Source organism: Bombyx mori, chromosome 14, assembly GCF_030269925.1.
Source record: "Bombyx mori chromosome 14, ASM3026992v2".
Lineage (NCBI taxonomy): Eukaryota > Metazoa > Arthropoda > Insecta > Lepidoptera > Bombycidae > Bombyx > Bombyx mori.
The window spans coordinates 318,891-334,006 of NC_085120.1; the positions used below are offsets into that span (position 1 = coordinate 318,891).

Consider the following 15,116-nt stretch of genomic DNA (forward strand, 5'->3'; position numbering starts at 1 on the left):
TTTTCTATTAAATTACGCACAATTAGTTTTACGGTCAAAGTAAGAGTCGAAAGTAAAAGTCAACATATTTTTTATAGAAAATTAGAGTAGTAAATTAGGTAATTGTCGTAATATTCAAATGTCGATGTATAGCAACAGTCGTCCGCGACCGAGGGACTTGTGTAGTATCCGAAACGTCAGGAATAATAACAAGAAAATATTAAAAACTAGATTAAACTATAAAGGCATATAGTTGTATGAACATCAGTGTATCATCCACATAGTAGCGGACAGAAGCGGGTTGCCAACGGTACGGATTAATAGTTTTTACTGTGGAAGATTAAAACCATAACAAAATACACAATACACACATTATGTTAACAGAGCCGCCGCTTTGCATCATGACAGCTAATGGCCAGTCCGAGGAAAATCCACAATGTTGCTGTTTAAATTAGAATTTCGATTGGTGTTCAAAAAAAAAATTTCAGTAAAAACCTGAAATATAGAAAATTGCTCATAAAAACTTACTTTCATCAAAACGTACGTGCTTAGATAGTTTATGCCAGGTCCTGTAGTAGAAATGGCTGACTTGGGTCTTCGTCTTCATATTGGCTTCAGGCATTCCTTTCTTCTTTATTTTACCGCGGATGTACGCCGTGATCGCATCGAAGTCCTTCCCGTACTCATTGAGGGCCTCGAAGAATAGATTCTTTTCGTCCGTGGACCACAGAGCCTTGGGCATGCGCTGTTTGACCGTCGGGAACTTTAAAGCGTCCTTATCGTCAATTTTGTTTGGAGTCTCGCATTCTGTTATGTCTGTGAGAAAAACAACAAAACAAACAAAAATATGAAAGAAGTAAAGAAGAAAATAAATAAAAACAAATTTTCTAATGAAATATGTACTCGACAATTGTTCACGGTTGACTTCCACGGTGAAGGAATAACATCGTGTAATAAAAATCAAACCCGCAAAATTATAATTTGCGTAATCACTGGTGGTAGGGCCTCTTGTGAGTCCGCACGGATTGGTACTACCACCCTGCCGTGAAGTAGTAATGCGTTTCGGTTTAAAGAGTGGAGTAGCCGTTGTAACTATACTTGAGACCTTAGAACTTTATTACTCAAGGTGGGTGGAGCATTTACGATGTAGATGTCTATGGGCTCCAGTAACCACTTAACGCCAGTTGGGCTGTGATCTCGTCCACCCATCTAAGCAATAAAAATAAATAAATGAAAAGTACATACAAAGTAACTTTGTGAGTTGGTACAGACCAATGTAATTGTGCAGAGCAGAGGGCAGTGACCGGGTTCCTCCGGACTCATATATTAATATATACCTAATCACAGAAATCGTTTGGAATAGCTTTCAACTTTCTTGGCTGTCTAATTTATTAAATACTGAAATACTATTATTTAACGTCCTTACCGCCGAATTGTCGGAAACTCAATATTACTGTATTATAATGGTATCATAGTAGTTATTGATCAAGTTTCTTTGTTATTTATTTGTAACAGCCCTTAGGACAGTAAATAAAAATCACAGGCAGCGATAATACTAGGAGTGGTGGCTATAGTTATTTAGCAATGGCACATACCATCGGAAGCGCCTTCCGATCTCTTGGCGACCCTCTTGTCTCCTTGGGGCTCGAGTTTTAGCTTCTTGATGACCCTTGCGCTGGTCCTCTGCTGCTGCTGTGTGGTCAACGACCCCAGCAGCTCCGTGCGCTCCGTGTCGGCTGGGCTCATCGACGGCGGAGACATGGGTGTCTCTTTCATCGCCTGCGACAACGTTATTTGATAATATGATTTTTAGATTATCTCATCAATGTCTTATCTATACTAATATATAAATCTACAGTGGTTTTTACGGATGTTCCATTATAACTACTAAACCATGCATCCGATTGACTTGAAACTTGGTATCCATGTAGAAAATACATGTACTTAATGGATAGGCTAATATTTATATGAGTGTTGGACTCCCTACACCAGTTGCGGGGGCGTTAATGATGAGAATCTTTGTGGGGGTGAGAAATAATAATGTTCATTTTAAATGCCCAGCGAAGCAGACGGGTACAGCTAGTGTGATTCTAATAATCATTGTTGTTCTCGCGACTTAGGAACATGACCGAAAACCCACTGAACATCAATTGGAGCTGAGTTTCAATAGCAGTAGCTCTCGGTATTAGTATTCCTGGCTGTCTATAAGGATTTAATACCTCCTACTAGAAGCGATTTCATTTAGATCACTGTTTTATCAACATAGGTAGTAGTTAAATGAGCAAACGGTCCAGCTGATGATAAGCAACCACCAGCCAGCAAGCAATGTCAAGGGTACAACCAAGCCCCTATATAATTGCGAAAAAAACACCACAAGTAAACTTTCAGATACTGTGCACTATAAAGATCTAATCACTAGACCGAGTGCATAGTTACTGTGTAATTTACTTGTACAATTTTAATAGTGTCGTGTAAAATAAGTAAATGTAGTAAGCTGAACTAAAATTAAAATAATTATTTTTTATACAAGTGCTTCTGGTCAGAAGTGTATGTTAGCGCGAAGTAATCAAGTTTATTGTATTGCCATTGTATATACATATGTACACACGTCGGTCTTGTCGCGTGCACATTTTCAAGTTAATCGGATATCTTGGAATCGGTGAAAATTACGATTAAAGTTTCGGTCGCATAGATGAATACAAGTCAAGTTAATAAAATCATATTCATATTTATTTAATGAAGACGTTATATTGGATTTAGAGCAATTATGCGTATTCATTTTCATATAAAGTATATCATTAGGAGCATTATTTTAATGAAATACTTCTGTTTCTCTCTGTGCTGGATTGATTTTCGTCTTATCAACTGCACTTGTTCAGAGTTGGGTTACGTAGATTTTAACCCATAGACACAGCCCAGTGAGTTTCTCACCGGATCTTCTCAGTGGGTCGCGATTCCGATCCGGTGGTAGATTCTGTGAAGCACTGCTCTTGCTAGGGCTAATGTTAGGAAATTCTCTCTGTTTGAACCCGTGAGCTCACCTACCCGTCCGCATGTAGCGAAAGATAGGGTCGAGAATTATCAAGAGACAATTCCTACACAATCGACATCTAAACGTGACTCCAGTGTGCTTAGTGCGAGTTTTTTAACGTTCTCGATAGCGTAAAAGTTAACCCGATTTTGTATGCAGTTGGAACAGCGCCCCTAACGGCAAACGATCCCATTCCATACAAATATAAGCTAACTTTTACGCTGTCGAGAATGTAAAAAAACTCGCACTAAGCACACTGATCACTAGAGCATTTAAACCTTAACGTTTTCTGAACAAGTGTTAGATTATAATTCATGCCCATTTAATATACTCGTAAACATAACTAAGTTGTATAATAAAATCTGAGTTTCGATATTTAGTTGCATTGTTACCGCTCAGTAAGATTATCGTTATAACTAGTAATGAGCCTTATTGCTTAATACACAGAATGTTCAAATATCTTGATAAGAACGCGATGATGCCACTCGATTCTTCGGAAACGATCAAAATACAATTAATTAGTGATTAATAATTTAAAGGATAATTGAGTTTAGGAAAAATACTCGTACATAAATCATTCTAGAACATCAACAGCGATCTTTGTATTAGCCATGAGATATCTTCGGAAGAGCATTGCCAACGAAAGCAGCAGTTCCAAAGATGACTTTGTCTGCGAGCTCCGATAATCATTTAACATCAGATGGAGTTTGAGCTCATTTGTTCAGCTTAGTCAGTAAAAAAAGTACTGAACATTATCCAGACGACAAAATGCATATCAAGTATCAAACCCGCGACACGTTCATATCAAGTCGCACGTAATCCGACTTTATTACGAGCGCATTAATAAAATCCTATTTATTGTTATTCACCGATGTGTCTGTTAGCAATAAGCCACAACTGGCCCGCCACTGCAAGCGAAACTATGGCTTAACAGCAAGAGCGAGGTGTCGAACTACTGTAAATAAGAATTATGCAAGCTGTATCTGAACCGTTGCGAAAAACATTACTTGAGTTTTTTTTATTTATTGCTTAGATGGGTGGACGAGCTCACAGCCGACCTGATGTTAAGTGGTTACTGGAGCCCATGGACATCTACAATGTAAATGCGCCACCCACCTTGAGATATAAGTTCTAAGGTCTCAAGTATAGTTACAACGGCTGCCCCACCCTTCAAACCGAAACGCATTACTGCTTCACGGCAGAAATAGGCAGGGCGGTCGTACCTACCCGCGTGGACTCACAAGAGGTCCTACCACCAGTAAAGAGGTCCTACCACCAGTAAAAAGTTACTAGTGATTCTTTATATTCCGAGAGATGAGTGAGCTAGCACATAGAGTTAACGGTTAAGCTACTATCGAAGCCCATAGATATCACGCCGAGAATGCCGCCACCCACCATGAAACACGTATACCCCACTCTTCACGAAAGAGCACGTGTTTGCTTCATATGTAAGCATAGCAACAAAAAATTCGTGACTATTACGACACACATAATAATATACACGCAATGACAATAAGAATTTTTAACAAATTAGAATTTATTAGGAAAAAAATACATTTTACTTGCAAGTCTGGAAAAAAATAGTAATACCTCATTACAATATTAAAGAATCTCTTCTTTTTTTGTTATGCGCACTTTGTAAAATTCAAATTGCATTTAATCTTTTGCTCTTTTGCCTCTCTCTATCTTTTTTGTTGCAATTTTTCTGTTGCTTTAGTTCCTGCACCGCTTTCGGAAATGATCTATCGGAGGGTACAAATGTGCCCATCACAGTCATAATCAATATATGGTACAATGTCACCACTGATTTTCATCCACTTAAAGGCAACTTAAAGGCTTCAAATCATATGCATTTTCGGAAGTTTAATTTTTATATAAACTCTGAGTCTCTGAAAGACTGCAAGTGGATCGCTAGCTTTTTGGATGGGCGGAGCATCACTGTAGTTGAAGACGGTTGCTGCTCCGATATCATGACCATTAACGCTTGCGTTCTACCAGGTTCGGTGCTCTCCCCCACGATCCTCATCCGGTATATCAATGGTATGCTACCTGTTGATGGCATGCATTGCTATGGGGATGACAACACGGGGGATGCATGATATATCGGTCGTCAAAGTCATTCTCGGAGCGTGGTGCAGGAGAGACGATCTAAACTTGTGTCTGAAGTGGAGAGCTCTCTGGGGCGAGTCTCCGAGTGGGGTGAATCGAACTAAGTTCAATTCACTGCGAAGAAGGACCCCTTTGTCATGGTGGCGCAATTCCAAGGAGTATCCTGCAACCTTCCAAGAGTATTAGGATACTTGAGATCGATATTTCGAGCGGTGTCCTATTTCGGAGTCATTTGACGGGTAAAGCCAAGCTGTCGTCAAAAATGCTGGGAGTCCTCAACAGAGCGAAGCGGTACTTCACGCCTGGACAAAGATTTTTGCTTTATAAAGCACGGGTCCAGCCTCGCGTGGAGTACTGCTCCCATCTCTGCGCTGGGGCTTCCAAATACCAGCTACTTCCACTCCATTTAACTCCATGCAAAAGAGAGCCGTTGGGATTTTCGATAATTCCATTCTCTCGGGTCGTTCGGAACCTCTGGGTCTACGGAGGGACTTCAATTCCTTCTGTATTTTGTACCGTGTGTTCCATAGGGAGTACTCTGAGGAATTGTTTGAGATGATACCATCATCTCGTTTTTACCATCGCACCGCCCGGAGTAGAGTTCATCCATACTACCTGTAGCCACTGCGTTCATCCAGTGTGTTTCCAGAGATCTTTTTTGCCACGTACATCTGGCTTTGGAATGAAATACCCTCCAGGGCGTTTCCCGAGCGCCATGACATGCCCTTCTTCAAACGAGGCTTGTGGAGAGTATTAAACAGTAAGCAGCGGCTTGGCTCTGCCCCTGGCATTGCTGACGTCCATGAGCGACGGTAACCACTTACCATCAGGTGGGCTGTATGTTCGTCTGCCTACAGGGGCAATAAATAAAATCGTACATTTTTTATAGGTCTCCGTTTTATCTTCCTACTGGCACTCCGAGATTAACAGAATGGTCACGCAAACTGTCTTAACATTCATTTCCAGTTCCGATCGACTAATCTGTGGCAGTCCCTCCAAAATTAATAATAACTTTATTCATTTTTATCAGCGTTATCATTTTTTTATTAGCTATTTAATATATTAAATTTATTAACATTATTATTTAATTTATTATATTATATATCCTCCATCCCCAACTTTAGGAACTATGAGAGAACAAGGAACAGCTACACATAAAACTATACACACAAAAGATAAAAATATATACCTTATATAGGCTAGGTTCCAAAAAACAAGCTATCAAAATCGATCAAGTACTTTTAGCATGATATTCGTACCAAACAATTTGTATTCATTTTTAAATACATTCCATGCATAAAATTTATTGCAAAAAATAGAAGACTCGAGTATATAAAGCTAATATATAAACAGCAGTATATAAAGCAATGCACTGGAGCGATATCTTTATTAACCCGTATCGTTCGCAAGAGGGACGACACTAACGCCGTAGACAATCAACACGATCCTTCCAAGAGTATTAACAACTTGACATTGAGCACACGCGATCACATAAATCATTAAACCGATATCCAAAATTTCTTGATTTTACACGTTTTATGAAAAAGTACCGAGATTCATGACAATAATGTGTAATAAAATATTATCAGTGTCGTTAGTATTATTGTTTATCGTGATGAGAAGTGAATCTCAGATCAGCAAAAATGAAATGTTCATGTCCACGGTAAGTCTTTTTTATTGTTTCTGATACAGAGACCGTGGGGGTGGTAGGCCGCACTGTGACCCTGAACGGAAGGTGCCACCGTCTTGTCTAATTTCTGCCGCAATGGCACTCATACCATCTGAAGGGTGAGCCATTGTTCAATACAATGGATACTGGGACCTCATTCTCAGGAAGGTTAATGGCGTTCACGTTGTGATGTCTAGATGTACACACACAGCACCAGGGGGTCGTAAGTTCGTGCATCCATTGCCGGAATTAAATAAAAACCGGTACATACAACTATTTTGGAAATAAAATAGATCAATAAAAAAAGAATACATTATTAAGTGACGACATAAGAATACTAATTAAATGTATGGTATACAAGTTTACTATGTGTTCGGAATGACGGAAGCCTTTTTTATTATTTTCTATTTTAAGCCTTAATTCATTTATTATTTTGAATATATTTAAAAATGAATTACTGTTCGTCAGTCTCGCTAAAACTCGAGAACGGCTGGACCGATTGGGCTAATTTTGGTCTTGAATTATTTGTGGAAATCCAGGAAAGGTTTAAAAGGTAGATAAATATGAAAATGCTCGGAATTAAACAAAAATAACAATTTCGGTTTTCCTTTGGATGTATTGGACGGATTCCTTTTGTTTGTTTTAAGTTTATTTTATACAAAAGTTTAGGTCTTTTAGTTTTCGATTGAGGCACTACGAAGTCTGCCAGGTCAGCTAGTTTTGAATATAAAAAAGGCGCAACATAGCCCGCGTTCGTAACTATGGTTGTATGGTATGGTATCGAAACACGCACGAGTTGAAGGTATTTCTGGATTCGCGATCACCGGAACCCAGAGCCTATATGACCACCCTGAGAAATGAGATGTTTCAGTACTTAGGTAATACGATGGCCCAATCGGGTGGGACAGTTAAGATACGTTCTTTTACCAGTAAACAGACTAACATAGTAGTTATAGTGGGAGCTTCAGAAAATGGTAACCGTTTTCCTTAAAACATTTTTCGTAAAATAATTGCTTCGTACTACCACCAAGAATGAAGTCGCAGGCACAAGATACTGAAGTTCTCTACTAAGTTATTTAATGGCACAGAGCAAACTGACAAACAAACAAACAGCATTCTTCTGTTTACGTGTATTTCGATTGTCACGAAGCAATGCCCCAATCTCGTTCATCTCGACAAAGAAGAAGGAAGCATCACAAAGGCATGCGAATATACGTGACACACGTAAGACGTGAGCCACATTCATATATTCCCCAATTCGTTAGCGGCCCGTGGCACCTGACGATCAGACGTGTCTCGACTCGAACGTCAAAATAATAGGTGACCCTGACGAGTTTTGTAAATATTATAGGTTGTTGTATAACAGAAAAAGAAACACGATTTTATTTTTGCACAAGTCTATGACGTATACTAGAAAAACTAGTAGACAACGTGATGTGTGGAGGTTACCAGAACCAGTACACATCATAGCCGGAGTGCCGCCGTCTGTATTCGGACGTAAAATCCAAATACCTGCATCAAAGCACCTAAAGAGTTAATTAGAATAATAACTACCCCGCCCTTCAGACTAGGACTTTGACAGCTTTATGGCGAGAACATAATGATCGGGGAATTTATCTCTCGCTCGGGACGTATTTCGAAGGGGGGGAATTTGATACGCTCATAGCTCAAGGCATCCGCCATGCGGCGTTCAAAACGGGGTGTCTGTGCGATCCGAAACCACTTAACACCAAACGGGCTTTGAGTTCATCTACCCAAAGAGAGCAATACATCGCGTGCCGTGTAAGGTTTGGTTTAAAAACGATGGTCGTTAATCTGACTCGTGACCTGTGATAAACATTAAACTGTTTCTTTGTTGTTTTCATAATGAACCTGAATTTAATGAGGGGTCTAGCGTTCAAAGGTCTGTACGTGTTCATATCTCGAATGTATTCCGGCACACAGGACAAAGAAAAGTAAAACTAAAGGCAGCGAACATACATACATTTCACACTACGTCCATGTAACTGATGGAAATACTAAAACTGATGTTACGTGCCGAAACTCGATCCTGAACCATCCCAATCGAAATGCATGCGCGATACGACCACGAGCACGATATGAATGTCGAATTACCATTTACATAACAGAATTATTTAATTTTCAATTAAGATATAATCTAAGGAAACTCGTTTGGTTTTAGGAAGCCTTGGCGAACAGAACTAGTAGTCGTACGCGGAATGCGTGTTTGTTTATATTTTATATGCCGTTAAGTCAAAAAAGCTTTCAAAACTATATTGAAATGAATTTCCTTTTTGATTTGACTAATTTCGAAGAAAAAAACAAGTTGAACTGGACGGCAGTATCAGATTAATTCATTGAGTTATATCATCACTAATTACACAAGCCTAATGGCTATCAGTATACGACACTATTTTATTACGAGTTATTCCTCCATCGAATGTGTCCCTTATGACAATTTGAAGCCAAATTCTAATCATAACAATTCCTTTCCGCAGCCAAAACTGATAGCATCCAACGACTATCCGGTCGAGCGACACCAGGTGACGACTCGTGACGACTATATTCTACAGATGCACAGGATCCCGGCCGGTAGACGGTCGCCTAGAAAAACTGCTGATCAGCAAAGTAAAGGCAAAAATGCATTGTTATTAATCCATGGACTTTTTGGTAGCAGTGGAGATTTCATTACGATGGGTAGAAAAAAAAGTTTAGGTTCGTATTCAGTACAAAGCATACGGACTTCCTTTTTATTTTATTTTATTTTATGTGTGACAATCGGACACCTAGTGGATTTGCTCATAACTACTGGAGCAAAAAGAAAAAGAAAAATCTCAATATTTTTATGAAATTACAAAAATAGCTTGAGATCCTTTGAAAATGGACACCTCTTAAGCTATTTTAAACTATCATGGATCACAGTTTTTCAAATATTTCTATCTTTTTTTTTATTAGTAACTTAAGCAACTCTGCTATCCACCAAAATACTTACCAACTTACTTAAATTCACGCTACTATCCAAGATTCCAAAATGGAATAATACTTTAGGAAAACTAACCACAAAAAATAATACGTACTATTTCTAAACAAGAATCAAATGTTATAACTTGTTTTGTGTAAATATTAATCACTTTTATTATGTGCCCAAAACAGATTATTTATTCTTGAAGACTGTTGAATGAATGAAAGCAAATGACACAATTTTAAAATCATTTTATTAATTTATTGCATCATTAAGATTATAGTAATTATTAAAAAAAATTGTCACCGAATTATAATGATACAGGCGTGTGTGTCAATATTCGAGGCATCTCAAGTTTTTTTTGTAACAAAAAAAATTGAGATATGTATATTTCTTTTTTTCTTGAGTAATTATAATTTGGCCCGTCCTCTGATGCCCACTTTTTGTTGAGCTCTGTATGTGTGATGCTTAGATGCGTGAACGAGTTCAATTTCATTGTGCAACGTCTGTGCTATCCGGAACGCATGACTGCTTCGCAGCAACAACAGTCCGGATAGTGACACCCACCCATGCGGTCTGACAATACGCCGTTCCTTCAGTAAATGCCTGAGGATGAGTACCTACTCTGGTAAAATGCTCAGACAACGCTGTTGATCATTCTTCGGTCAATCTCTTAATCACCCGTGGTAATTACTGTACACTGTACTGTACTGTACTGTACACGGTCGAAATATGACTGAGTGGCAGCATTTCTTTTTGTTTTGGGCTGTTGGTTGAACCTTATTCGAGGTGACCGCGCCTCGGCGACGCGCGGAGTATGTGGGACGACGGTCTATAGACTTTGGGAGCAGAACGCAGGCCCAAAGTGTTTTAGGACCCTACCCGATTCCCCTTGCACTCTCTCACCCTATGTCCGATCTCTGCGCGAGATCAGAATCTGGTAAAGAGTAAATAGGCTCTCGTGGTCCACATTACAACCAAACTCGCGCCACCACCCCTAGGACGCCCGAAACACGTCTCCTCTTCGTACTCCTCGTCCCAACGCGCTAGAATGTCTATGCGTACGGCGCAGCGTCAACCATCCCAGGTCGCCTCCCTAACCCATTGTACTTTTTACACGCAAATTTAAATCCTAAAAGTGTTACATTAACTTTATTTACAGGTTATATGTTGGCTGATGCCGGTTTCGACGTGTGGCTGGGTAATCTGAGAGGGAACTACTACACAGGTCACAGAACACTGAATAGAAGCGATCCAAGATTTTGGGAATTTAGGTAAGCTTTCAAGATTTACTTCTGGCGAAGAAAGCATCAAAGCAAATTAGTCAATTTTCGATATCTATCCACAGATTGTGAAAATAACTATTATGCCTTCGGAAATTCGTATGTCTCGGGGTAAAATGCGAATTTTACATCGTGCGCGTAGGCTACGACATTCGTTACGTGTGACTTACCTTTGTCTAATGAATTATAGAAATACTTCACAGTTCACTTAGTATTATGTGGGTACTGGAGACCACAGACCATAGCGTTGAGAGCTCCAACTTTTACAAAGAATGAGAGTTAAGACTGTGAATAAAAACTATTGCATTTCGGACTATAACATGACTATATTACATAACGATATTTTAGCTTCGAAGAGCATGGTAAATACGACGCACCAGCCATGATAGACAAAGTCCTCAACGTGACAGGCCACCAGAAGATAATATACATAGGATATTCTATGGGAACAACCACCTTCTTCACGTTCATGTCCTCACATCCAGAATACAAAAGCAAAATCGTATCTTTCATTGCTCTGGCCCCTGCCGTATATCTGGACAACGTCAAACCACTGGCGACTATGTTTTTGAAGAATATGAACATACCCGTAAGTATTCTATCATAATTAATTTAAAAAGATATTAAGGAAAGCACCGATATCCGGTAGCGGATCCATGGAGTAAACAATTGGTATTCTGCCGTGCCTTCGGGACGTTCTCAAGAGCGATCGAGTGCCCCTGGACTGCTGTAACGGCCAACACTGAAAAGCCCCTTAAAATTTTCACAGCACGCTTTTTAGTAACTAAGATTTCTTCCAAACACGGAAACTCTATTGCACATCGCATATTGTTTGTTTTTTTCCCAGTAAGAGAATGCATCTTTAACGAATTTTCCTCAAGTGAACATTCTGATTAAATTCAACCCCGTCCATTCCTTTATTAAAATATACTCAACTATACAATATTAATAGATAACATATAGCTAGTTTTTAGTGTAATAGCGTTTTCAAATTCCAGGACATAATGCGATCGAGAGGATTTATATCAGCAACATTCGAACCAGAATTCAAAAAGTTCTTAGGAACTTTATGCAACTTTAGGAACCCAAAGACTGATGTATGCTCGTCCCTTATAAACCTTGTAGTCGGAGAAGACAATGAACAGACCGATCCGGTGAGTTTTTTTTATTCTTTACAAAATTAGACTTACGATCTACTGAATGATGTGATGATCTGCGGTTCCTCGTGGAACCTTCGAAGTGATCACTGCAGTCTTAAAGTCAGCGCCGCTGTTTGTTCGAAGTTACGGAAATCTTATATCTTGAGTATGTCACAGTTAGATTAAGAGACATTTACTTGGTAAGACCGTCGTCATCATTCATCACAGCTATTGAAGTACATGTAATCTGTAGTCTTTTTTTGCTAGTTTACTGCTAGTAACCTCATGGAGTCTAGATAGCTTCTTCGAATGTATAGGCTAGGATGTATAGGATAGGAATATAGAGGGTCAATCTGAGAGACTTGCGTGCTAACATCTGCCCTAGCAAGCCCTAGCTCGCATTATCTATCCGATCTAATTCACGATCTACTGGGAAGATCCGGCCAGAAACTGAGTGGGCTGCGTGTGTAGATTAAGTTGTACGTTGAAACCTTTCGCGAGATCCGTCGCATTCGACGAGTTCGACGATGACAGTGAGGGGTTCTTGGAATGCTTAAAAGCATCGAGAGTGGATGGGGAGGATTCGAAATGACGTGTTTAGAGCGACGGCGACTGTGTGTCGTTCGTTCGTTCGTTCGTCTGAATCGTGTATGTAATTTGCGGCGGCCACGATACGAGACTTCGACTGTCGCGCCGCTTTTTTGAAGAAAGAAAGAAATCATTTATTCGCCAAGCATAATGAAAATGAGTTATTACGTAAGTTAAAAACAGCGTGTATGCTTTGTCATGCGAATTTTAGTGCAGTGCAAGATATTATAATATTATATAATTTACCATTCATTCATTCATAATTCAACAAATGATTAAAAAAATCAATTTATTTTCAATGTCGTCCCTAAGAAAATCATTTATGTGATAATAATTTTCACTAATAAGATTATCTTTTAGCTTTTTCTTAAAATGAAAATCGTCTAGGTCTCTTTAAATTCATTGGTATTTATTAAATTAATATCCTAACGCTCATACCTAGTCTTGTCTCATACGAGTCTTGTCTACCAAAGAATCGGTAGACAAGACTCATACATAAATAAATATGCATGCATAAATAAAACAAAACCGAAAATAAAGAACGGAATGTTGTATAGGGCGGTGTATTGTTTTATCCGTAGTTTGTCAATCGAATAAGTAATAAAGTAATCTTAAAGATTTTGAAAGTTATTGGCCCTTTAATGTCTAAGCTTGTCGATTATGTTATAAATATTCAATATCTTGACAGGACGTAAGGTATATGTTGGTGGCAAGAATGGAGCCGGCCTCTTGGAGACAGATCGAGCATTATGGGAAAATAGCTTTGACAGGTAAGTCAAAATGAAAATTAATGTTCTGAGTTTAAATTTGAAATTGATATCATTGTTTAGTTGAACATTTTTCTCAATTTATTTATTTTAATAAGCCCTAATAAACTTTTGTTTAACATTGTGTAGGCCACACACAATTAAGCCTTATTTTTATTTGCATAGGTTGACACTAGCGTACAGCCCATCTGATGGCGAGTGGTCACTTTCGCGCAAGGACGCCATAGACGCCACGGGCGCAGCTTCACTCTGTATATGCTAATTTAAATATGTATGAGTAGTAATAAAAAAAATTTTTATAGGAGAATTTACGTCATGGGAAGATGGTCTGTGGGGAGCGGTGAAGCCATACAATCTATCAAACGTGCAAGTACCAGTAACACTAATATTAGGTGAAAATGATCAGCTAACTGAACGAGCTGTAAGTACTTGTTTTTTTACATAGCTTGTAAGATGCATCCACAGACCAGGTGCTGAAAAATAATATTACCCACACACAGTTGATCACTACTGAAGTGAGACATGCTGTATGAGGTCTCTGTGCCATTGGAATTAGAACTATTCGATCCTTCAAATCGTAGCTCAAGCTATAATTTAAATGTCAGGTTGTTATAAATAAGACACAAGACAAACAAAATATAGCAATTGCTACTATTTCCCACACCCTTGATGGCCACAACTGTGGCGATATGACTATGAACACATCATACAAGCCCACTGAGTTTGTAGCTGAATCTTCTCAGTAGGTCGCGACTCTGCGACTAGTGGTAGATTCTGCGAAGCATTGCTCTTGCTAGAACTAATGTTTTTTTTTATTGCTTAGATGGGTGGACGAGCTCACAGCACACCTGGTGTTAAGTGGTTACTGGAGCCTCTACAACGTAAATGCGCCACCCACCTTGAGATATAAGTTCTAAGGTGTCAGTATAGTTACAAGGGCTGCCCCACCCTTCAAACCAAAATGCATTACTGCTTCACAGCAGAAATAGGCAGGGTGGTGGTAACCCCTGCAGACTCACAAGAGGTCCTACCACCAGTAGAATGTTGGCAAATTCTCTCAGGTTGAGCCCGTGAACTCACCCACCTATCCAGGCGTAGCTGGAATAGCCTCTTAGGCTAGGTACTAGCAAATAGGTAGAAAAAAGAAATACACAATCTTATAGTGTCTTAGGTTTGGATCTAGAAAGCATCATGCACAGGAAGCATGAGGGAGGAAATTTGTTTGTGAACTTAATGTATTTGTAATTAAAATTTGTATTGTTTACAGCAAATAATGCGTTTGGCTGAGAAACTCAACAGAACAACATCAGTACATCTTAAAAGCTGTATATGGCCTAAATTTAATCACCTCGATTTTAACTTTGCCATTGATGTTGATAAACTAGTCAACAAGCCATTAATAAAACATATCAATGTCTTATTTAATAAATATGCTTATAATTAATAATGTGACTTTTACTGTGCTCTTTGAATGACTCATTAACTGAATCTTTATATTATTAACAAATAAAAAATAATCTTAGCTTATTATTTACCGATTTGCATTATAAATCTAATATAATCTAATAAATCAAGGTGCGTTCTGCTGC

General features: G+C 38.9%; 2 protein-coding genes across 5 annotated transcripts in view; one reads left to right on the top strand and one right to left on the bottom strand.

Annotated features, from left to right (window-relative positions):
* LOC101736666 (protein cramped) overlaps positions 1-15,116 on the bottom strand; it is a 35,096-nt gene that overhangs the window by 14,601 nt on the left and 5,379 nt on the right. For all 4 annotated transcript variants that reach the window (XM_038015311.2, XM_038015309.2, XM_062671990.1 and 1 more), the window contains exons 3-4: positions 1,575-1,758; positions 508-795 (exon numbers count right to left, since the gene is read on the bottom strand). In XM_038015311.2, coding sequence (XP_037871239.1) covers positions 508-795; positions 1,575-1,758 — 472 coding nt within the window. The remainder of the gene's footprint in view (positions 1-507; positions 796-1,574; positions 1,759-15,116) is intronic.
* On the top strand, positions 6,364-14,974 carry LOC101735748 (lipase 3). Its single transcript, XM_004927261.5, has 8 exons — positions 6,364-6,782; positions 9,287-9,503; positions 10,913-11,024; positions 11,382-11,622; positions 12,032-12,187; positions 13,449-13,530; positions 13,830-13,948; positions 14,795-14,974. Exons 1-8 carry the CDS (start codon positions 6,678-6,680, stop codon positions 14,969-14,971), a joined length of 1,209 nt encoding a protein of 402 aa, XP_004927318.1. The 5' UTR covers positions 6,364-6,677; the 3' UTR covers positions 14,972-14,974.

Coding starts and splice junctions, on each gene's coding strand:
- LOC101735748 (XM_004927261.5), top strand. CDS start 6,678: ATGACAATAATGTGTAATAAAATATTATCAGTGTCGTTAGTATTATTG. Junction 6,783..9,286: donor ATGAAATGTTCATGTCCACG/GTAAGTCTTTTT, acceptor TCCTTTCCGCAG/CCAAAACTGATAGCATCCAA. Junction 13,949..14,794: donor ATCAGCTAACTGAACGAGCT/GTAAGTACTTGT, acceptor TATTGTTTACAG/CAAATAATGCGTTTGGCTGA.